General features: G+C 44.2%; 1 protein-coding gene across 1 annotated transcript in view; it reads left to right on the top strand.

Moving 5' to 3' along the window:
- SLC36A1 (solute carrier family 36 (proton/amino acid symporter), member 1) overlaps positions 1-24234 on the top strand; it is a 56935-nt gene extending 32701 nt beyond the window's left edge. The window contains exons 7-10 of the mRNA XM_006893741.1: positions 3572-3670; positions 7085-7251; positions 11076-11245; positions 23963-24234. Coding sequence (XP_006893803.1) covers positions 3572-3670; positions 7085-7251; positions 11076-11245; positions 23963-24234 — 708 coding nt within the window. The remainder of the gene's footprint in view (positions 1-3571; positions 3671-7084; positions 7252-11075; positions 11246-23962) is intronic.
- Positions 24235-25114: the final 880 nt, after the last annotated feature.

Below are 25114 nucleotides of genomic sequence, written 5' to 3'. Positions count from 1 at the left end.
GGCAGTTCTGGTTTCTTTAGGGTATATTCCCAGTAGTGGAATTGCTGGAATAGATGGTGTTTCTATTTCCAACTTTTTGAGAAAGTGCCATACTGCCTTTCACGGTGGTTGCACCATTTTACACTCCCACCAACTGGGAATAAATGTTCCAGTTCCTCCACAATCTTGCCAGCATTTGCTGTTTGCTCGTCTGTTGAATTTTGCTATTCTTACTACTGAGGTGAGATGATATCTCATAGTTGTTTTTGAAATCTTTTAAAAAGTATCCCTCCTACAAAGATTAATAATAGATTTCCTTTCCTTAATTGTACTCTACCAGACTGGTGGCTTAGTAGTAAGGTATTACATGTCAGCCCAAAAGCTTTTGATTAGAATCTGCTATCTCTCTGTGGGGAAAAAGAAGGGCAGTGTCTTCTCATGTGGTTAACTGCATCTGAAAACCCACTGGAGGATCAGGTATGAGTCAGTTCCAACTCAACAGGACATGCCAACAACAAGGTTATTCCCCAAAGGCCATACCTCTCTGGTTGTTCTCCTCAGGAGCAAGATGCCCAGCCTGTTCCAATAAGATTTACAGCATCCGAAGTCCTATGGAGTATCAGGTATGAGTCAGTTCTGAATCAACCACAGTGAATGAGACATATTTACAATGGAATTATGGTGACATAGTCCATAGCATTGTTATGCTCCTAACCAAAAGGCTACTTCTCCAGTTCAAATCCACCAGTGACTCCATGAAAGATGGATAGTCTCCTCTTACCAAGATTTGTAACCTTGGAAATCTGATGAGGGATCACTGTGAGTCAGAGTCAGCTTGATGGCAGTAAATATTTACAATGGAGCCTTGGTGCTATAGTGGGTTTTGTGTAAGACTGATAACCAGAAGTTCAGTGACTCAAATGCACCAGCCTCTCCATGGTTATTCTCCCTGTACAAAGACTTACAGCTTCAGAAACCTGATGCAGGGCCACCATGTGGTGGAATTAATGTCGGGTGGATCCTGGCTGAAAGTAAGGAACACCAGAAGAATGTCGATTTGTGCTTTAGTGACTGTGCAAAGGGTTTTGACTATGTGGATCTTGACAAGTTGTGGTTGACATTGAGAAGAATGGGAGTCGCAGAGTGCTTAACTGTGTTCTTGCAGAACCTATACCTGGACCAGGAGGCTGTTGTGTGAACAGAGCAGGGGAGCACTGCATGGTTTAAAATTGACAAGGGAGTGCCTCAGGGTTGGGTTCTCCCCCCATATCTATTCAATCTGTATGCTGACCAAATTAATCCGAGAAGCTGGACTCTCATGAATACCCTGTGTTATGCAGATGACACAACTTTGCTTGCTGAAAGTGAGGAGGACCTGGAGCACTTGTTACAGAGGATCAAGGAATGCAACCTTCAGTATGGATTGCATCTCAATGTCAAGAAAACAAAGACTCTTACCATTGGACCAATAGGCAGAGTCATGACAGATGAAGAAGAGATTAAAACTGTAAACAGCTTCATCTTACTTGGATCCACAGTTAACACCCTTAGTATTGTGGGAGAAAGATGGGCAATAATAAGGAGATGCATTGCACTGGAAAAATCTGCCGTTAGGAACCTCTACAAATTATTGAGGAATAATGATGTCAGTTTGAGGATTAAGGTGTGTCTGATTCAAGCCATAATCTTTATGACCACTTGCTATATTTCTGAGATCTAGACAATGAATAAGGATGACAGAAAAAGAATTGATGTCTTTGAGCTGTGGTGTTGGAGAAGAGTGCTGAATATCCCATGATGGCCAGGAGAACAAATGGATATGTCTTGGAGAGAGTGCAGCAAGAATACTCTTTGGAGGCAAGAATGATTAGGCTTCACCTCACATATTTTGGGCATATTGCTATAAGGGGCTATCTTTGGAGAAGAACATGATGCTGGGCAGGTTGGAGGGTTGGCAAAGGAGAGGAAGACCCTCAGCCAGGTGGATTGACATGGTGACTGCTGTAGTGGGCTCTTGTGTGTAAGAAAGTGTGAGGATTACACAGGATAGGGAAGGGTTCAGATATCTTGTTCACTGGGTCACTATGAGTTGTACTTAACTTGATGGCACCTAACAACAACAATAGCAGCAAACGCTTAATCTCTTTAGACAAAAAAGGCAGCATGCTTTTTGTATAATGCAGTGTTAATGTATAAATTAGCTTTTCTAGCCATTATGTTAGGCCCCTTCTGATCACCAGCTACCTTAACTGCAAACACATAGTCTTGCAAATCCTCAACAGCTGTGAGACCAGGATAAGAGAAAGTATGATTCCCACACTGAGCAAGCAATAGGGCTTGAAGGAGACCGGGTAAAAGACCCTGGTGAGAGTGAGACCCTGGTGATGAGACCCAGGTGATGGTGGTGAAGAAACTGTGACATTGCTGTGGATAAACTGTGGCAAGTAAGCAGAGGAGCCTGGAGACAATTTGCTGTTCTTGCTGGGTGATGGAAGGAAAAGCTGACTACTAAACTAAAACCGGAGCCTAAACTAATTTAGGAATTGTGTCTTGGGACTGCTAGGCTAAAACCTGGACTTGCACTGGGTGATATTCTTTGCTTCCTCCACTCTCCAACTTACTTAACTAATAAACCCCACTCTCAGTGCCACAACTGTGATTAAAGCCTATGAGTTAGCAATGAATATTAGACTTGAATTACTGGTAGAAAGAGGTGCTGGAGCATGAGAGGTGCTGTGTTTGTCCAAGCAGATATCTCTTTGCTGTAAAGGATATCATTGATGGGAACAGTTCCCCTTTATGAAATGGGTAGAAGTCAGACTTGGCCATCCTCACATCCCATCTGCTCCTTTTACACATAGCAACCAAAACTCTTAACTGGCTGCGCGAAAACCAGCTGTCTAGCTCAAAGATGGCAACTCACTATACTACACTGAATGTATGTCACTCTCCACAGTGTTGACAAAATCGAGTGATATGGCGAGCTCTGGTGGCCTAGTGGCAAGAAGCTGTACTGCAATCCCAGAGGCGAGCAGTTCGAATCCACCAGATGCTCTGCTGGAGAAGGAGGGACAATCTCCTCCTGTACTAGACAGATCTGATTTGACGGTACACACACACAAAATAAAAATAAAATAAAATAAAAATTAACACTTTTAAAAAAAAATCCAGTGACATGAATCACGCTCCTGAAAAGGCTTTCTTTGTTCTTCTGGTCATCCATTCCAGAGCTTCAACCTGTAATTTCCCATTTCATATAAGCATTTCAGAGTCCCTAAATTTTAAAAATTTCTCTCTTCTGGTTTTAATTTGTCAGCCCTGAATAAACAGGTTTGAATTAATTCATCTGGCTTTAACACTTTAACACTGGTTTTCAGTAAAATATAGGATTAATCTTCTACCAGAGCAGGTAGGTTTTTCTCAGTCTCTAGGGGGAAAAGTACAAAGCTTTCATGTTTCTAATTCATGTGCCACATATCACACTTTATCCCTCAGAGAATCTTGGATGTGCACAAAGGTATGACCTTTCTGATCTGGAGATCCAACCTAGAATTTCTGTATAGCCTTTTGTTTTCTGTTTTCTCTCTTGCAGAGAATTCCTAGCCCCAGCCGCCTCCCCTTGGTCGCATCCTGGAATACCTACCCTCTGTTCTTTGGCACAGCCATTTTTACATTTGAAGGCATCGGAATGGTAAGTTATGCTTTAACTTACTATTTGAGCTTCATTGTTCTCTGATGCCTTTGATGTTCTAGAAATCTACTTCAATGAATGCTAAGAAAAGGCTAAGAAATGACCTTCTGAAACTTTCTGGCCACTTCATGAACAGTAATCTCAGGGATTTCCATTGACATTTTTCAACTCTAACTTTTTAAGATGGTTGTTGTGTACCATTAAATCAGAACCCACCCATAGATAATCCTCCAGCATGTTTTCAGAGACAGTTTAATCACATGGGAGGAGATTGCCCATCTTTCTTCTGCAGAACAGCTGGTGGATTCGAACTGCATTCCTTTGGGATTGCAGGGTGGCTTCTTACCACTAGGCCACCAGAGTTTCCTAACTTTTTAAGATGGAATATGTAATTTTTTTAATGCTTATATTGACAGTCCCTCAATTGCACACTTATTTTATGGCTTTCTTGTTGTTAGGTGCAATCAAGTATATGTAGGTATAGCAATACCAAGGAACAGCAAGACAAACAGATCCCATGTTATTCCCACAGTGTCTGCAGTCCTTAAACCCATTGCAATAGTATATGACAATTAAAAATGCAGGGTTTTGAGTCAGGCTGACTTAGGGGTGAGTCTTGGCTCTACCAGTAGCTATGTGACCTTGGCCTAGGACTTAAACTCTCTGAGTACTCAATGCCTTGAGAATGTACCTTAATAATTACTGATTATTACTAATTACTTAAATGAGATGTGCTTTGCAAATTTCTTGATAGGTGGTGAGTATTAACTATACTTTAATTTATAATATTATGCATTTTATTTTTTAATCTGTAAGCATATGAGTAATTTCTCTGTAAAAGACCACTGATGTAGAGTATTTTCTATATGTAAATGAGTCACCTTCATTGAGGGTTTCAAAGAAGGAATTGAGTACAGTGTGGAAGGATGTCAGAGATCCAGTGTTCTTCAGGAACATTATACAAAATCTATTGCTTTTCTCCACCAACACTGCAGAAGCCAATCTCTGCTTCATACCTTAGCCAAGGTTTGGTGGCAGAGTCATTATGTAAGCATCATTATCTGTGCCTTTACACCTTCTACTTTTACAATAGGAGGGAACATTGCTATTTGGACTCTTAGATTTGGATTGAAGATTTTCCGTGGGTCTTCAGTAGGATTAAAGGGTAAGGTGCCCAGCTGCTGACAGTGTGTTTGTTGTGTCTTGGATTTCACAGAACAAAGGGAACATGGGCTCCCTGTCCTCTGGCTCTTTATAGTCTTCATATGATAGAAACTGAAGGATAAGTATAGAAACTTCTGTTATTGTTGTTGTGTGGCACTGAATTAGAACCAATTTACCACTGACCCTCCAGTGGGTTTTCAGAGGCTGTAAATTGCACAGGAGGAAATTGTCCATCTTTCTCTCACTGAGCAGCTGTTGAGTTCTAACTGCCTGCCTTTGGATAAGCAATGCAACTGTTTACCCACTAGACCACCAGATTTTAAACATGGGACCCTGAAACTAGTTCAGGATGGGGTACCATTGAGGACAGATAAGAATAGGAGCCTTATTCCACAGGTCCTGGTTTCTCAGGTCTGGGTGTTGACTATTGCTGGCATACACACATGCTCCTTCACGATTGCAGACACTCAAAGAAAATGATGTAACAACATTTGTTGCTCAAGGGTAGATTGTGAGGTAGACATTGCCCAGTGTGGCTTTTCCTTGCATTTGTACCAGAGTGAGTTAATACTTATAACTTCCTGATTATACATGCTATTTACGTTGTTCCTTAATGAATTTGCCTTAATGACGGAACTTTGTCTTGGCCAGGAGCCCTACTTAAGTGTTCAGCTGCTAATCAGAAGGTTGACAGTTCAAACCACCAGCCATTCATCTGGAGAAAAATGTAGCCGTCTGTAGAGATTACAGCTATAGAAACTGTGGGGACCTTCAGCCCTGTCTTATATGGTTGCTGTGAATCAGAATCTACTAAATGGCAGTGAATTTTCTTTGCTAAGAGCCTTGGTTGAAGTGACCAACTGCCAACTAGTGCTTTAAACCCACTAGCTGGTTCTTGGGAGAAAGATGTGGCAGCCTGTGTACATAATAATGTGTAGAATTTCTGTAAGCATTTATAGCAACCCTATAAGACAGCAACCCTGAGTTGGAATTGACATGGTGACAATGGGTTTGCTTTGCTTTGGTGTGAGTTGTCCTTTGACGGGAGGAGGAGGCAGCAGGGCCCAGTGGTTTAAAATAGGACTCTGGGTCTGAAGCTTTGTTATGGATTTGAGTCTGAGACAATTGCTATGTAATACCACCTTCAAGACTGCAGTTTCTCTAACGTATAAGTCTAACATCCCCCCTGGTGCCTCCTTCCACTGACAGAAGGACATAGATTCTAGGACTACTGTGACGTTTTCCTAACCTGCATTCCTGCATTAGACCAGCAAGTAGCTGTGATCTTGGGCAGATACAGCCAGCCTGTGCGATCACAGTATCCTGTTCTCTTTCAGGCCAGGTGGGGATGGTGAGACCGGACCCGTTTATTATGTGGCTAATCCATGGGGTGAAGGGCACCGTAATCTGACAGGTTTCCTACAGAAGAAGGATAGAGAACCCGGGCCCAGCCAGGGGTCTTGAGTCCTAATCCTGCCCTGCCTTTATATTTTAGGACTTTCAGGCTCAGCCAGTGGATTCCAGGGCCCTCTGTAGTTCTCAAAAGTATAAATTCAATCAAGCAACACTTTTTTCTTTGTCTACTAAAAAGACAAACATGCTTTTGGAGAATGTTAAAAGACTTAGGCTGAGTTCTCTAGAGATGCAAAATCAGTGAAGCAATGCGTATATACATCTATGTGTATTATTTATAAAGAAGAGGGGAGAGAGAAAGAAATTTATGTTCAAGGAACTGGCTCATATACTTGTCTGTCTACAGGTGTTTACAAGTCCATGGGTCTAGGGGTCCAACCTTAGCAGAAAGGTGTCTGGTAGACTAACAAGGCCAGAGATGGCAAGACAAGTCCAAGGCCGACAGGCAGGGCTGAAGATTGCTGACTCAGAGGCTCCTGAGTTCAAGGTTGGCAAGCACAAATGGCAGGCAGCTGGTTCAGAACCTGAGGTAACGAGCCAGATGCCAGATTGGACAAGAAGCTGTCTAGTTTCGCCAGAGAGTCCAAACTTATATTCCATGGAGGCAGCATCTCAGAAGAGACCTCCCCTCTATCAAATTAGGCTGCACTAACAGCAAAGAGGTGGGATTTGTAACATGTAGATAGTCTCATTATTCTGAGAATCATGATCACATGGACACATAATATTAACCCATCAATAGTGGGGGATAAAGTAGCTTATTTTTATTTTTCTTATTGACCATTAGTTTTTATTTTCTCACCCCTTGTGATTTCTCTCCTTTCACTACTCTTACAGGTTCTGCCCCTGGAAAACAAAATGAAGGATCCCCGGAAATTCCCCTTCATCCTGTATGGGGGGATGTTCATCATCACCTGTCTCTACCTCAGCATGGGCTGTCTGGGCTACCTGCAGTTTGGAGCTCACATCCAGGGCAGCATAACCCTCAACATGCCCAACTGCTGGTACGTGGGATGCATGGGAAGATGCCTGCGCACTGGGAATTTCTTAAAAATAGTCAATCCTGATCTGGATTCTTCCTCATAATTATCTCTCATTCTTATTATTGTTAAAAATACACACAGTAGAACATACACACCACTTCAATAGTTTCTGCACCTAGGGCTCAGTGGCATCTATTACATTCTTCATGTTGCACTGCCATCCTTCCATCCCTTATCTGAACTGCTTCTCCCACAGTAACATACACTCACTGCCCCATAAGCTTCCCATCCACCCTTGCAACTTGCTGGTATCAATTTGAATCCATATAGATAGCTAATTCTCTTTAAAGTCAGCTCACATTGTTCTAGTTCACTGCTGAGCTGTCCCTGAAACCCCACTGTCCCTCATGCCAGCCACCCACTGACTGGTTTCATTCATTCCCTAACTCATTGTTAACATCACCATCCCTAATCCAATCATGAATTCCCTCAGAAACTTCCTTTTGCTTCTAAAAGAAAAAACCAAACAAACAAACAAAAAAACACCCAACAACAAAGCCCTTAACATGGCTGTCAACGCCTTTCCTGCCCTAACCCTGTCTCCTCCTAATTTTTACTCAGCTGGGAGATCTTAGCTGAACTTTCTCTTGGCACCTCTCCACCCCACACAACTTCATGTCTAGGTTAGATGCCTTTTTTCTGTGCTCCCATAGCACCCTATCCTTTCCTGTCCTAAGTCTTATTTTGTTGTGTTGTCCTTAAGGAACACTGATAGCATAGTGTGTAATATGGTTGAGTGCTCAAAGGGTCCGTGGTTCAAAACCACCAGCTACTCTGAGGGCAGTCTTCTCCCATAAAGATATACAGCCTCGGAAACCCAGCAGAGGGTTGCCAAGTGACAGAATTGACTCGAAGGCCATGGACGTGGGCGTGTAGTCATTGCCTGCTTGCTTGCAGTGTGGCCTCCCTAAGCTGCAAGCCCAGAGCCAGGAGCTATCTTGTTCTGCTGTACCCAGGTGGAGCACACAGTGTTCACCTTGGGATTGCTATTTTTTAATGGAAAGGAGGAGTAAACTCTATATGAAGCATTTTCTAAATAAATTAATATAATCAGGAAGCAGCTGGGGCATAGGAGATAGAGATGTCTTGGCTTAGAAGACTGGACTCGAGACCTGTTTCTGTCACAGTCTTGCTGTGTGTTCCTTGCTGCCTCCTTCCTTCTCTCTCTGGGTAGCAGGTATCATTATTTACCCCTGCCTCCAAGGATTGTCATGAAGTTCAAATGAAATGCATGAGGAAGAACATTGCAGTGAGGTACAGTTGTGTGAATTCATTGGCTGCTGTCTTGAACTTGATGCTGAGTGTTGGGCCTGTGATTCCGGTGGAGGCTGATACCGAATCATGTGGTTGTAGCTAAGTGATAAGCCTCTTCTCCCTGGAACTCCTGACCCTCGAAGGGTGGAGTGTCCAGTCCACTCACCATATGCAAAGGCTGTATTTGGTATCTGGTATCTGCGGTCTTTCGCTTGGCAACACAGGCCCCATCTGAAGGCAAGAGGATCTTGTGGAGCATCAGGGAGACGAGAAGTGTTTTGTACTTCTTGCCCAGTAACCGTTGGTTGGTGGCTTGTAAGGAAATACTGAGACATACTGAAATGCTTCCTAAAGCTACAGCTGTCAGAAAGTGTGTCCTAGGAGCTGTTCTGTTTTGAAGATTAATATTTCATTATGGAGAGCAGGTGCTGGCAGACAGTGAGATGCTTGCCGACTGCCCTGGGCGTTAGAACCACCTTCTTTGCAGCCTGAATCTTCCCAGTGTGGCATGAGAGCTCTGAGCAGTGAGGCTTCAGGCAAAGGTGAATTGAGAAAAAAAAAGAAAATAAAATTATGCAGTATATCACTGTGTATGTAGCAGGGGCTTAGGGGCCAAGGGTGGCGGGGTGGCGGGGGGAGATGCTGAAATGAGCCATGTCTTTCGGAAACAGCCCTTCCTTCTCTTTCCCTCTGGTGCTTATTTTTACATTTTAAGAAAAACAGAAAATAAGTGGAGCAGGAAAATAAGTGGAACAGCCCACGTATTCTGAAGCCCTAGTGAGCATCTGTCTTCTTTCCTCTGACACCCAAACACAGCTGCTGTCAGCGCTCCACCCCAGTTAGGTGGGGGTTTATTTGGCTGTCTCTGTAGATGATAATCCCGATTCCAGACTTCCCACCTCAACAGAAGGCTTTGGGTGATGCACTGAGGCTAATTATAGAGCCACTGGCTGGCTTTTCCAAAGAGTTTTTATTCTTCATTGCGGGATCAAATAAAACCTTATACCAAACTCAGCCATCCCCCTGGCATTCCCCTGCTCATGTGGTCCCACAGCTGGGGAAGAGATTGAGTGTATTTAGCTGCTAACCAAAACACTGGGTGTTGGAGCCCACCTAGAGGCTGTGTGTGCCCTGCCGGGAAGAGAACAGGATGCTGTGATGGCACAGGCTGTCTGTACCCCACCGAGATCACAGCTCCCTGCCAGCCTAATGCCGGGAGGAAGAATGAGAAATGCAGGTCAGGAAATTGTCATTGTAGTTCCAGAAACGGTGTCCTTCCCGTGTAGAAGCAGGTGCCATGAGTCACAAATGACTGCAGCAACTTCTCACGCATCGAAGATAGCATTAGGACGTCCAAGTATTAAGCTGAGCTATAGAGAAAGCCCATGTACATTGTATTACTGTGCACTGTCTAGTATAATAGCTACATTTAACTAGATTTCCAGCAAGAGAGGCCAGATGTTTGTGTTTAATTAATGAGGTCTTATTTGAGGCGAGGCTGTGCTGAGGAGCAGGATGGTCCTTCCTTTCAGTGGTCACATTAGATCTGTTAACAATTACTGACAACCAGTATTTTTCTGCCCTGCGTGGGCCACACCAGGATGATAATGGGATTACCCTGAGGTGAGTCAGCAGCTTCACGGGGTAACTCTAAATGAAGCGATGGTGAGAAGGTGGCTGTAGGGGCTGAAGGTGTAGACTGTGCTCTTGCCACTGGAGCCTGTGTGGTCACCATCTGACTCTGAATTAGAGCACTGAACTGGATGACAGAAAGAGGCATGCTGCCACACCTCACTTTGATATTTCATTTCTAACAGGATAGACGCCTGTGGTAAAGATTCTAATTATTCCAAGGGTATACAGGGACAATGCTATCTCTTCCCCTAGTCCCCAGTTCCATGACTTTCCATTTCAGAGTGTGCTTCCTCATTTCTCGTGCTTCCTTATGGAGGTTATTGGTGTGTATGAGAACGTAATAATGGGTTTTTTGTTGTTGTTAGGTGCTGTCCAGTCAAGTACAACCCATAGCAACCCTCTGAAAGACAGATCTGAGCCATGTTCTATCCTGTGCCATCCTCAGACACACTTGAGCCCATTGCCGCAGGGACTGTGTCAGTCCACGCGGTTTACCTGTGTGTGGGTAGGGGGAATTGTTTTTACTCTCTTTCCTTTTTTAGATACATTGTTGCATACCACAGACACTGTTCTGTTCCTTCATGTTCACTTAACAGTGTATCATGGTGATAGTTCCATGTCGTCGTGTAGAGTGCTGTCTCATCCATGTGAATCGATGGATGGGGTGCTATGACTCTTAACCACTTCTCAGTTGATTAGCATCTAAGTAGTCTTCCTCTGTCTTTTTGTCCTTAATGCTGCAGCGAAGTATTTTGACTGAACGTTTGTGTGCACGTGTGCAAAGTCTGTTTTCAGGATGCAGTCCTAGATGGGTGCATTTGTAACTTTGATGGGCATCACCAAATTGCAACAGTCCCATCCAACAGATGTTTGAGAATATCCTGTCTCTCTCGCAGGTTGTATCAGTCAGTCAAGCTGATGTACTCCATTGGCATCTTCTTCACCTACGCCCTCCAGTTCTACGTCCCCGCGGAGATCATCATCCCATTCTTTGTGTCTCGGGTACCTGAGCATTTTGGGTTAGTGGTAGATCTGTTCGTCCGCACTCTTCTCGTCTGCCTGACATGTGAGTAAAGATGTGATAATAGCCTTGCTTGTTTTCCTGTTTTCTTTTTTTACCCCAAAGAGTGCCCAGTCCCTAGGGCTTTCATGAACAAAAGACAGAGATAGACAGAAAGTCTGTGTGTTGTGATGAAACGTTAACTGCCAATAACCGTTTTTTTTAATTATTATTTTATTAGTTTTAATGAACATTTATAGAGATTTTGGGTTCTCATTCATTCATTGTTGCACTGTTTTCTCTACCCTCCTCCCCAGTTCGTTCTTCCCCCCCGCCCCGAATGTCTGTTTTAATTGTCCAATTGCCACAGTGCTTGTCAAAGCCAATTCTGATTAATCTCCTTTTTCAGTGTGTCCTTTGCCATTCCCTATCACTCCTCCCTGAGAGAGACTTCACCCTGATTCATAAGGAAAAGGGGATGGCATATTCTCTTAGCTACTTCCTGCTAAAAAGGGACGCTGTGGGTTTCAGGGTGAAGATCTTCTCTCACTACTCTAAAGGGCCCCTTTGGCAGTAGGAAACACATAGACTATTATGGAGATTGATTTTGGAATTTAGATATACTGTTATTAATTGTGCTTAGCCGTACATGTCCATATCCTTGAAGATGTATCATGGAGATGTTGCAACCTAGAAGACACAAATTTAACAAGTTAAAAGTACATGAGTCAAAAATTAACAAGCAATAATATTCTGAGTAGAGGTTCTAGTAGTGGCACAAATCAAGTTACAGAGGGAAGGTGATTCTTACAATAAAAGGCGTATAGACTAGCACTTTGTCTATTATAGTGTACAGGTTAGGAACCACAAGATGTAGAGGCTCAGCTTTGTCATTTATGGTTCTTAAGTCCTGGAGCAAATTCCATCTACCACTGGGCTGTTTTACAACTCAGATGTTCACATGCAAGGTAGAGGTGAAGTAAGGAACTGCTTATGAGGTTTTCCGTCCATTCGAACAACTAAGAGATAGTGAGAAGAGTTGGGACCTCAGAAGGCTTTTAGGACCAATTAGTAGGCTCTTGTGTCCAGGATAAAATGAATATACTTACCAGTAATGTTAATGCTCATCCATGGCTCTTCTGGGAGGATCTAAATCGTTGACGCGTCCTCCTTTGTTTCCAGCTGGGAGCTGGGGCCTGTGAGTCCTGTCTGCCACGAGGACCTGATGTGGGCCACCTTGGCCAAGTGTCCTTCAGAGCCACACTTAAAGCAAGTGAGTGGGAGCTTCCTCTCTACTCCCTTGCCTATCTGTGGCTCTCGTCTGTGACACTGTCTACTGAAGTGGCCCAGCTTTCCACAGTGGAAGCAATTCTGACCTCCTTTATTACCTTTGTGTGGCACTGTATATGAGTAAGACTTCCTTTTCCTGACACAGGCCCTAAACTGGCAGCAATAGCTGCCCCAACAATTTTGGCCGTTCTCTGGTCTTTTCCCTCTAGATCCCAGTTGTTAAAAGAGGGAAAAATTTGAGCAAATGTATAACAAATAATTTTGAACATTATAATCTTTTAAGCTTACGGCTAGAAGTATTAACAATATCATCATTTCCAATCCAGAGATATATGTTCCAATGCAGTGCCTATTTTCCATAAATGGTTTTGGTAAGAGGAATGTTGTAAATGTGGATACATTTCCACTGTTCCTCCTCCATGCCACAATATAGTGTTGTTAGCGCCAATAACCTTTTTGCTTACTGTATTGAAGCTGCCTGGAAATTCCCCAAGATTATCTGTCTTTGGAATAAAGTTAGAACTCTAATTTTTGTTTTTTCTATTGGACCACAACACACTGTTTTAGGAAGGGAAGATGAGCATGTAGTCGGCTATTTGCTTATAGTCTGGGAAGTCAGAACTGGCTTCCTTACCTGACTGCTAAGAAGAGAGGACAGGCAAGCAACTGCCCTTGCTTTGTATCCACCTGAGCAAAAAAGTGCATTGTGGACTTCAGTCTATTCCGCACCCCTTCAAGCCAGCTCTGGTTGTTTGCCTCATTTTACTTCAGAGATAGTCGGTGAGAGCTCAGTGTCCTGTACTTGTGGGTGCCAAGAACCCCCAGTAGCTGAGGAAATGAAGGCCTTCTCCACCTTTCTGATATAGTCCTGGACAGCCCTGCTCCGAGGATTTCTTGAGGATGAGGGTGGACATCTCGGATTTTCCAGCTCCAGCGAGATGCTCCTAACCTGAACTGACTTGACCTTTGTGACTTTTGTCTGATAGACCTGCAGACCCCCTTCTAGATGAACCTTTGGGAGCAACTTGCTGTATAGGCCACCTGACCCCATGCTCAGAACTGTCCAAAGGCAAGTGTCTGTGACCAAGGTGACAGAAAAGGAGGGCTGTGCGATGCCTTACTTAAATAGTCATTTGCCTTGATGCATCCTGGCAGTATGAATGCCTGAACTCCTGATTTGAATCCTGTCCTCTGCCAACAGCTCTAAGTAGACTGTTTAGGAGGTGTATGTTTCCTGCAAGGATAATGAGGCATTATCTCTGTGTATAGTGTTTAGATGTCAACTCTTAGGACTCCAGTTCTTGAATCCATGGGACACTGCAAGAAAGGATAAGGTGGCTCACGTAATTCCCTTTCTTTAGATCACGTTAAGTCTATCTAGGTAAAACATTGTGTAACTGATAACACAATTCCTTTTCCCTCGGGTGGGGGCAGGGATCTGGGCCTGATTCTTCCGTCTGCCCCATTTTCTCCTTAAACCTGGCTTAGACTCCAGGTAGCATATGGCTTGCTTTCTGCCAGGTGTCTCTTCACCATGCCCCACAGGAGGCAGTGCTCTCTGATTCATAGACCTTGTGTTATCCTTAGATGCCTCTTGAAAATGGGTTGGGTATTTTCCCCCACCTGCTTTCCCTGGTTCTGCCTGTGACTCTCATCTCCCTGCACAGAGGACATGAGTTGCTTTTGATCTTTAGGAGGCTTCGGCTCCTTTCCCCTTCTCCTGCGATATGTTGTGATTTAGTGTTGCTCTGTTATCCTATTCAAGAAGTCAGCCCCTTCATCTCTGAAACTCCTGCTTCTGTCACTGTGCCTGGAGATTTTGAAGTAATTGTGGGATTTAGTAGAAGCATTTCAAAGTAGTACCACTATAAATGTATTTGTGTAGGTTCGTTTTGTTCTTGTTCCTCTGTGCTTTCAAATCTTTTGATATAAGGTTGGCTCGTCTAGGATTTTAGATCTTTGATGTAAATCATTGGTTTTGTTTGTACTCTTGAATTATAATTGTAGCTAGTGCCATTGCTGTCTTAGAGTTTTTCTGTCTGGTTCCTAGCTTTCCTCTCCTTCTCTCCTCCCATCATCAAGGAGAGCAGGAAGATTTCATCCAGCCTCATTTCTTTTCTCCTTGGATGTCAGTCTCTTACCACCACTACCAACCTCAAGGCTGGCCTTGGCTGATGTCTACTTCTTGATGTTTCATTTTGGTCTATTGGAGAAAAGGGAGAGAGAGAGGAACCCTTTCCTAGAGGAGTACTCATTTTGTTATGATTTCATATGGGACAGCACTTACTTCCAGCATGTATTTTTGGAAATGCAGACTTAACAGATCCCCTTACGTCCAGCGTTTATTTAGAGGGAGAGACTGGAGATGCTGACTTCTCTTGGAGAAGTCAGAAGGTATAGGATGGATAGTTTCTTTCAATTTCTTGAGGCATTAATCTTCGATTATTCCTACTGGTTCCCTGTGACATTTGCCATGTCTTACATCAGTTAGGCAGAGAAAAGTTGGCAGTTTGAGTCTATCCAAGTGTTGTTGTTGTTGTTGTTATGTGCCGTCGAGTCATTTGCGACTCATAGCGACCCTATGTACAACAGCCCTAAACCATGCTCTATGCCCTTGGAAAAAATGCCTGGTGATTTATTTAAAAAAAAAAATCAACCATGAAATACAAGTTCTGCTCTTGACATTTGCCATTCTTGTCTCCAGGGAGGACTCAGGCTGCAGTTTTTCCAAAACTTGTTTCTCTTTTTGGCAGTCCATGGGATATCATTGCTGTTCTCCAGCATCACGACTCAAAGACATCAATTCTTGTTCTGCAATCTTTATTCATTGTGCAGTAATGGAGAAGCTTTATCTCTCATACTTTGGGCATGTTCTTAGGAGAGGTTTTTTATTTCTTGGAAAGGGATATCATGCTTGGAAAGTTGGAGGGTCAGCCAAAGAGGAAGAACCACTATTAGATGTATTGACACAGTGACTGCAGCAATGGGTTCAAGTGTGTCAGAGACGATGAGGATGGCACAGGATAGGACAGGCAAGCCATTTTGGAAGTGGATGCCACTCCTGCGTCCAAGCTTGTTTTAATTGGAAGCTCCACCAAACACTGTCCGCTATGGGTAACCATTATTGCATTTGGCACATCAGTGTCACAGTGTTTAGCGTCACAGCAACCACAAGTTACCTCAGTACATCAATGCACAGACCAGTGCTATACCACTTAAAAGAATGTTTGACAAAAAACAATTTAAACCAGGCTTGAGTGCCAGATCAGACCTTCTAATAGGATGAAGAGATCCTTAGGACTCCCTGGGGGGTAGGGGTAGTGACAAGGAGTGCAAAGGATTAAACTAATGCACTGACAACTGTCACACCCCGGTTTGGCAGTCTAGAGCTCAGCCCTTTTCTAAAGAAAAGTCCGAGACCAAGTGTGACTTCCTGTTATCTGCCTGCATTTCCTCAGCCTATCTCACATGGAGGTGGTGGACGTGAGTAAGTAGGTGGTCTTTGGTTAGCCAGGGCCTGTCATGCAATGAGAGCTGAATCTCCCTCTTTGTGTTGGTTGTAGTGTGGCCATTTCTGGCATCATTTCTGGGGCTGGATGTGGAACTCAGCGTCTGGATGCTGTGCTGCCGGGATCATCCTGGGGAAATTCCAGTGCAAGCCTGACTCAGGCCTTCTTAGGTCCTCAGACAAGGATAAGTCTGAGCATGAGATTATGGTGTGTCCTCAAACCTAGATATTATGTATTGAATGGATTCCTCCCCAAAATGGTCCTGAAAGTGAGCTTGTTTGGAAATGTTAATTGGCAGTCATTCCGGAAAAGTCTTGAGTCCTAATCCAATCTGAGTGGTGACTGTGTAACCGAGGAGAGGAGACACAGAGGACAGCCATGTGCAGAAAAGCCTGTTTATGGCAATGAGAGTCGGGGTCTGTCAGAAGCCGGGGAGACAAGAAACAGTCTTCCCCAAGGGACGCATAAAGAAGCATGACACACCAACACGCTAAATGCAACTTGGGGGCACAAACTGTGAGGCAATAAATTTCTGCTCTTTAAAACCATAAAAAACCACCACAACAAAGTGTTCAGAAATGGTATTGGTTGTAATCTTTCTGGAAATTGATCATGAAACTTTTCTTTTGTATCAGCTATGTGGGTTTGAACTGCCAACCTTATTTATCTATCTATCTATCTATCTATCTATCTATCTATCTATCTATCTATCTATCTATCTATGTTGTTGTTGTTATGTGCCAGTTGAGTCAATTAGGACAACCCTGTAAACAGCGGATCTGAACCTTGCCCTATCCTGGGCCATCCTCATCATCTCTGATACACTTGAACCTATTGTTATAGTTTCTGTGTTTCAGTCCATAAAATTAGATGTCTAAGAATAGTGCAGATTTTCAGACAGTGAAGGGTATTCTAGGGAGACTTTACCAGCATCCATCATAATAAAACAGCAGAGAGCTTCCAGGCACTGGAGCTGTTAAGTGTCCAAGGTCATTCTGTAATGTTTATTTGTTCTTCTGGTTGCTTTTTGCTTCTCTTGTGCATAATTCAACTTCTTCTGTTATTGGTCCAAACCACAGGCACTAGAATTCCAGTCAGTCTCTCTGCTGAACATAACCATTTGCCTCATGTTGTTTCATTTAGTTGTTATTTGCCGTTGGGTTGCCTGCAACTCATAGCGGTCCTATGTACAACAGCCCTAAACCCTGCTCTATCTTGTGCCAATCTCACTGTCGCTGACACGCCTACCCCATTACCTCGGTCATTGAACCATTCCATCTTGTCAAGGGTCTTCCTAACCTGTGCTGTCCCTTCACCTTCCCAAGCATGATGTGGCTCTCTAAGGACTTGTCCCTTCTTGTATCATGTCTGAAGTATGTCAGGCGAAGCTTCAGAATTCTTGCTTCCAAGGAGAAGCCTGGTCTCACCCTCTCTGGGACAAACCTGTTTCTTCTCCTAGCAGTCCATGGTATAGTCATTATTCCTCTCCAGCACCACAGCTCAAAGGAGGCATTAATTCTCCTGTCATCTCTTGTCACTGTCCAGCTTTCTGATGCATAGCAAGTAATTGCAAAAACTGTGGCCTAAATCAGGCTAACCTTAGTCTCCAGACTGATGTTGTTGCTCTTCCTGGTTGCGGGTGCCAAGAGTACTGATTATGGAGCCAAGCAAACTAAAGCTGTTAACAGTCTCAGGCTCTTCTTTTAGTTACAAGATTCATATTTTTAGTGGCTCGGTTCAAAATTGGGAAGGATGTACGCCAGGGATGCATCCTGTCTCCATACCTTTTCAACATCTATGCAGAGCAGATTATCCAAGAAGCTGGGCTCCATGAGGAGAATTGTGGCATCAGGATTGGTGGAAGATCTATTAACAATCGGCGTTATGCAGATGACACTACCCTGCTTGCTGAAACTGAAGAGGACCTCATGCACTTGCTGCGGAGGGTCAAGGACTGCAGTCTTCAGTATGGACTGAGGCTCAATGCCAAGAAGACAAAGATTCTCACCACTGGACCAATTGGTAGCATCAGGATGGATGGCGAAGAGATTGAGATTGTTCACAGCTTCAGTTTGCTCGGCTCCACATTCAACACTCTTGGCACCAGCAGTCAGGAAATCAAAAAGTGTATCACGATGGGAAAGTCTGCTGTTAGGGACCTCTATAAAGTACTCAGGAGCAATGGTGTCTCTCTGGAGACTAAGGTGCGCCTGATACAGGCCATGGTCTTTGCAGTCGCTTGTTATGCATCAGAGAGTTGGACGATGACTAGGGAGGACAGAAGGAGAGTTGATGCCTTTGAGCTGTGGTGCTGGAGAAGAGTACTGAATGTACCATGGACTGCCAGGAAAACAAACAGATTCATCTTGGAGAGGATTAAACCAAGCTACTCCTTGGAGGCAAGGATTCTGGGGCTTCATCTGACATACTTTGGACATGTTGCCAGGAGGGACGGGTCCTTGGAGAGGGACATCATGCTTGGGAGGGTGGAGGGACAGCGCAGGAGGGGAAGACACTCTATGAGATGGATTGATTCGGTGACTGGGGTAATCGGGATGGGTGTGTCAGAGGCGGTGCGGTTGGCGCAGGATAGAGCAGGGTTTAGGGCTGTTGTGCATAGGGTCGCTATGAGTCACAAACGACTCGACGGCACATAACAACAACAACAACTTCACCCAAAGTGAAGGCGTGTGGTAACCCCGTTGGAACATCTTGAGTAATCATGTCATCCAGGCCCTGTGGTCCCCAGCGCCCATGCTGTGTATATGTCTGTACCTGAGCGGGTGTGCAAATTCTGTTACTGCCATGCAGGAATACTTCACTTCTGGCAAGGGACTTGGGGGATGAGAGAAGAGATTGTGCCCACTTGGCTTCTTTCTGAAATCTTTACCAGGTGATTTTATCTTTCTAGGAGACATGGACTCACAGAATATAGTTGATACTAGAAGTGATCTGGGATGCCTCTGTGTTCCATGAGTAGAGTCTGTTTTTCCTCAGTAGCATATTCCTGCCCCTTGAATTGAAGCTGTTTGCATGGTGGCAATACATATATCTGTGCCTTTTGACCTTTGGGGCTGTTTTTTACTAATCTGATTGAGAATCCTTATATCCTCTTCCTCCTGGATTAGGGAGAGGAGTGCTTTCCTTGTGCCTTGTCTTCCCCCCACTATCTTTCTCCACTATCAGTTTTATTTAGGGTGTAGGTGTATAGAATTTAGCTCAGCCGGATCAAAAGGAGGTTCTGCCTTCTGCAGCTTGTGACCCTGGCCTTTAAGAGAAAAGTTTGCCTCTTTCAAACTCTGTTATGGAAAATTTTATAAAGCATGCTCACCTTATTTATCTATTGTATTAAGTACAAGGGCCAGCTTTTAGAGTGCTTTGAAAATCATGATGGAGTCGAAGATCTTTGTCTTCCCTGATTAACAGTTCTAGTGGATCAAGCCTCTGTTTCTGTTTCTAATTAACACTTATCAGGGTGGACCACATGTCTCTGACTCTACTTAATCCAAATTGCAGCGCTCCCCTTTGTCCTCCCAGGCAGATAGGAGAGAGACTGAGCAGGTAACGGCCCACTAGAAGGCTGTCATCTAGACCAGGAGCTCATTTCCTCTGATAAAAACACATTCCCCTGTCTTGACCTTGAGTTATAGGGATCCCAGCACCTAGTACGAAAGGGATGGCACCCACTTCCTTTAACAGTACAAAGCCAGATAGACTCGAAGCTGCCTTTTTTTATAAACATGGGTTCTTGCAAGGGAGTCTCACCACCCAGCTGTGCCTTGGGCTGCATGGTTTCTTCCCACTGTTTCACTTTGCTGGTGAGCTAAGGTCCCTTCCCAGACAAATTCCCAAGGGTTTCAAACTGTATTATGCAGTTGCATAAAATGTCTGCTTTGGATGAGACTTCAGAGATCGTTATGTGTAAGCGAATTGAGAATCAGATGGTGAGAAGGTAGCCCTGGGCTACACAAATTGTTACAGGGCAATGACAGCTGAAAATATGAACATTTACCCAGCCCACCCACTGCCATCAGGTCTATTCCTATTCCTGGCAGTCTGATATGTCAAAGTAGAACTGCCCATGGGGTGTGCAAAGTTGAAAATCTTTACAGAAACAGACTGCATCCTTTCTTCCATTGAGAAGTTGGTGGATTCATACCCTTAACCTTTTGGTTAGCAACCCAGTGCTTATTCTACTGTACCACCAGGGCTCCTTAAACTAAGCTTTGTGAAGCATTTGCTCCCTGTTTAGTACGCTGAGCTCTTTACATGCATCCTCTCATTTAAACCTCCCCACTTCTCAGTTGTAGAGCAGAGTGTAAAGAGGTTAAGTAACCAATGCCTCAGGAAGTAGTGGAGTGGAATAAGCACCTGGGACTCCCAGCCACGCTCTTGCGCCTCTCTTTCCCTGAGTCTCTTTTCTCCAGACCTGCGGTGTCTACCTGCTCCATTTTCTCCCCTCAGCATGGTGTCCACCTGCAGCTCCATCTCACCAGATCCATCACTGTGAGGGTGACATTGGACAGGTAGACACCAGACCCCAGACAGGGCACATAATCTTAGAGGACACACAGCACATGAGGTCATGCTGAGCATTGGATTATTCATAATAGTGATTTCATTTTGTTATCGGCCTACTAACTCTTCGAATAATGCTTTTTGAGTTTTTTTATCTCCTGCTTCCTTCCAAATTAAATTTTGAAAGTTTGGAGAATGCTGTCAACTCTTTTCCTTTGGAAATAGCTAAGGACTTAAACACTATTTTTCTCTGCAGAGTACATTTTAAAAATCTACTTTTTGTTTACTTTCTGAAGGTTTTCAGAATAATCAAACTGTTAGTTTATGTATATAGTTAATTTATAGTTAGTCTATGGAAATAGTTAATTATGGATAATTGTCATAAAACGAGTAGAAAAAGAAAGCTGAAGAGATTGTGCCAGTTCGTAAGACGGTGGCAGAGGCCGATCGGAGACTTGGTACGCATGTGCCATTTGTTATCAGGCTTTCAGACTCTTGTCTGATTTCCTCTGAAAAAGCAGAAGGAGACCATTGCTGATTTCTTACTGGATTGACTGTCAGCCAAGTGCTTGCCATGTGTCTTGGGGGAAATGAACCTGAATATCTGACTCCCTTCATTACTCACAGTGCCTTTCTGCTGTCAACCAGGTCCCCATCTTCCCTCCTTCTGCTTTAACATTCTTTATCACACATCGTGTCTATGAGAAGAGTTCTGTACCATGTTAGAGGTGCTAGGTTCTAGTCTCAGCTTTGCCACTCTCTGTTATGTTATCTCTCTAAACCTCTCTTTCCATGATGTCAGAACCAGTATGATAGAGGTAGATAGCCATGAGGAGACTCTAGGTGGTGCAGACAGTTGAGCACATGGCTGCTAACAGAAAGGTTGGCTGTTCAGACTTACCCACAAGAACCTGATTCCATAAAAGGAAAGGTTGGCTATTCAGACTTACCCACAAGATCTACTTCCATAAAAGATCCCAGCCTTGAAAACCCAATGGAGCACAGTTTACTCTGCACACCAGGATCACCTTGGAACCAACCCAGTAGCAACAGGTTTTTTATGGTTAGTTTGTTTATATACTCATTTAACTTAGGTGGAGCCATCTCAGTAAATTAATGTTAAGCAGTTTTGTCCTGCTAGAGTTTCTGGAGTGATGGAAATGTTCATAAATGTGCTGTCCAGTGCAGTAGCCACTAGGCCCAGTGACCACAGAGCTGTTGACATGTGGCAAGTGTAGCTGAGAAATAGCATTCTTTATTTAATTTTCATTTAAATAGCCATCCATGGCTATTAGCTGCCATAATGGACGGTGCTATTTCAGTGAGTAAGTGGGAGTGAAGAAAACATGTCTGTGTACCTCTCTGGACAAGTCTTGGTTTCAAGTGCCTCCCGTTCTGCAGTAGCATTATAGTTCAGAGGTGTGTTTCACTTAAAGCTCTAATGCAACCCAAGTCTTTTATCTGATGCTCAACCAAAGAAGTGGTGACTGGCTTTAACTCTGAAGGTAAAGTTAACTGCATTGGACTGGGTACTCTGACAGTCTCACCAGTGGGGGCCTTCAGGTGGTTGTTAGGCGTGGTTGTGCAAGCATGTCAGCTTTATAAAATGAAGCTGGAACCGAAGCCCTCACAGAAGATGCAAGGCTCTCCTAAGGTACAGGGAGGCAGTAGATATTCTCTGATTACTGTCTCAGCATTGATCATTGATGGGTCACTGATGCCCTGCAGAGAGTCCAGCCAACTCTATTTGATTAGTAATGAGTTCATTATATATTTTTCATAAGCAACAACATATATAACTGTAAAGATAATACTAACACATATCCCATGCCTGTGGAACCCTTTGGGGCTTTAGAAACTTTTACATCAAATCAAACTTTATGCTGAAGTCCATGGAGAACCTTCTTTGATCATAATGACATCCCCATGATATAGGGATTATTGGCTTCCCCATAAGCTAATAAGGAAACTTGTTATAGAACAAAAATAAGCCATAAAACCCCCAGGGCTGCTCGGCTAGCAAGCAGAAGGACTCAATTAGATGAGTTTAATTCTTGAGCCCTTAATTCTTAATAAGCTCATGAAACCTTAGCCTCTTTTCACCTGAAAGAGGTGATCATTTGGAGGGGAGGGATGGGTCAGTGGGCTGTAGAATTAGAAGGTGGGCAAGCAGAGCACAGGATGAAGCCACCACCTCTGTGTTTTAACAAGCACCATTAGAGGATCTCACCACTTACTGCTGGAGTCGCTGGTACAGTACAGAAACCAGTGGCATTTCCTGGTGCAGGCCACCATCCATGTTTATGGGTTTCTTTGTCCTCTTTGTTATGCCTAAGAATGCTGTCTCCTTAAAAAAAACTAAGACTCATGTATACAAGAAACAAAGAACATGATTTTTGCTGCAGAATAATTTTCTACATGTGGAGGCTCCCTCCCTCAGTAGAAAGGTGGTGAAAGAGCCCCAAATCCACCCCCGTCCCCCAGCACACAATTGGTTTTAAAGCCTTCTCGGGTGCTTCTGTGCAGAGCGTGGAGATTGGGAACATGGTTGGTGGGCAGGGGAATCAGTCATGTGGGTCGCCTTTTCATTGGTTGGCTCCTTTGCCTGCTTTTGCCCTCTCTGGGTCACGTACTCACTTTGTCTGTACTTGCTTTGAGTCATGTAGGGTGAGTTAATTTTAAACTGCTAGGACAGATGAGACTCTACCTGGTGCATCTGTGTTTGCTCTTCCCTTCCTAAGCTAAGAATTTTTATGGCCCGCTTCTGCCTCTGGAATTAATGGGTTCTTTTCAAGGTTGGGTTTGAGTCAGGCTCCAGGTGGGCACCAGATGCACAAAATGGGGATTATGCTGTCCCTTCAGTCGCATTTCAGATGTGGAACCACTCGTTTTGCTGGTGCGGGAATGTGGTCGCTGTGAAGAGCTTGGGTTCTGAGCTCAGCCCACCCACAGAACGCCCTCTGCTTTGTCTGTATGAAAATGCTCTGTGAAATAGGGCTTATTGTGATAGCCTGCCAAAAGGAAGAGGCTCTTATTCCTCCTTTATTTCTCGTTAATCTCGTATGGCTGCTTGTGTTGGGGGTGCCCTCAGTCACTGAGAAATGGCCTGCCTCCTTTGTCTGTCCCCTTGTTTGGCAGACACTCACTTGATGGCCTGGCTTTAATTTGGCTCCTTTCCCTTGGAAAGAAAGAAGGAAATAATGTTCTAAAGCAGGAAAAGCTGAATGCCAGGTGAACAGAGCCAGCACAGCTGATGTTCTCTCCCTGTTTGGTCACTGCCTTGCAGGAGGATCCAGGTTACTCTCCCTTGCTGAACGAGGGCCTTGGACCTGATCATGTCTCAGTTTCTGAGAGCTCTTCATTCTATATTAACACTGACAAATGAGGATTTGTTCCACAGTAAGGAGATCTTTTGTGATTCCAGGCAACCCTGATCAACTATATTCTCCCTCTCTCTCTTCCACAGGCGTCTTGGCCATCCTCATCCCCCGCCTGGACCTGGTCATCTCCCTGGTGGGCTCCGTGAGCAGCAGCGCCCTGGCCCTCATCATCCCACCCCTGCTGGAGATCGCTACCTACTACTCAGAAGGCATCAGCCCCCTCACCATCTTCAAGGACGCCCTCATCAGCATCCTGGGCTTTGTGGGCTTCGTGGTGGGGACATACCAGGCCATCTACGAGCTGATCCAGCCAACCAGTGCTCCCCTTGTCATCACCTCCACCAGTGCCATTATATAGATCGTGGTACATTCTCTACGTCAGGCCACCCCACCCCTGTGTGTCTCCCCTAGTATCAGTCCTCAGAGCCTGGGATAAACTCCAGGCTCTGGGGAAAGACAAGGTCACTGTCTTGTGAACTGTCTGGCACCTGCTTGGCCAGGTAGACCGAGGGTGGGAAGAGGGTGGGGAGTTGAAACTGAAAGGTACTACCAGTGACAATGCTGTCACTGTTGATTTATGCTTGTTTTAACCCAGAGCTTTTTCAGCTCTTCTCCCTCATCTTATCTCCCTATTCCCCCTTCCTCCCTTTTGCCCCACCTTCCCCAACTCATTCCTTCCGCACTGCTCACTTTATTTAAAAATTTAGTCTCCCCACATCACATTTTCTCCTCTCTTGGGCCAACTTTAGATTACGTATGTATGAATTCTCTCTCTTTATAAAATCAATCCTATCACTTTCTTATATCTCCCAAATATTTTACCTCAATATTCTCTTACCACTTCGCTCTCCACTGCGTGGGTGGATCCACCTAGTAGTTTCAAACCAGGCCTAGGCCTTGAATTTTTAATCTTTATTCTCTCTCTGGCTTGATGTGACCTTTTATTGCCTCACAGCCCCTCAGCATGGGTCATAATACTGTTGTATTCTTAGCTGCTTTTACTCTTTGATGGTATGAAGTGCTGCCTAAATTGAAAATATTTCTATTGTATTTTAAAAGAGCTTTTGTTTTTAGACTCTTGTCTCTAGATTTGGGATGTTGAGGAGTTGTTTCTTCCTTAGTAAAGCCTTGATTAGCAGTGTGTGCCTCAGGGGTGAGGCGTGGATTTTTGCCTCCTGTCTGTTGACTAGCCTGAGGACAAGTAGAGAAGCCCGAGAGGTACCCAAGGTCTCAGGAAA

The sequence above is a fragment of the Elephantulus edwardii genome, unplaced genomic scaffold (genome assembly GCF_000299155.1).
Source record: "Elephantulus edwardii isolate Elephantulus edwardi_28Jun2011 unplaced genomic scaffold, EleEdw1.0 scaffold00130, whole genome shotgun sequence".
NCBI classification, from domain to species: Eukaryota; Metazoa; Chordata; class Mammalia; order Macroscelidea; family Macroscelididae; genus Elephantulus; species Elephantulus edwardii.
Note: the sequence above shows the minus strand (reverse complement) of the source record. Positions and strands in the feature narration are given on the sequence as shown.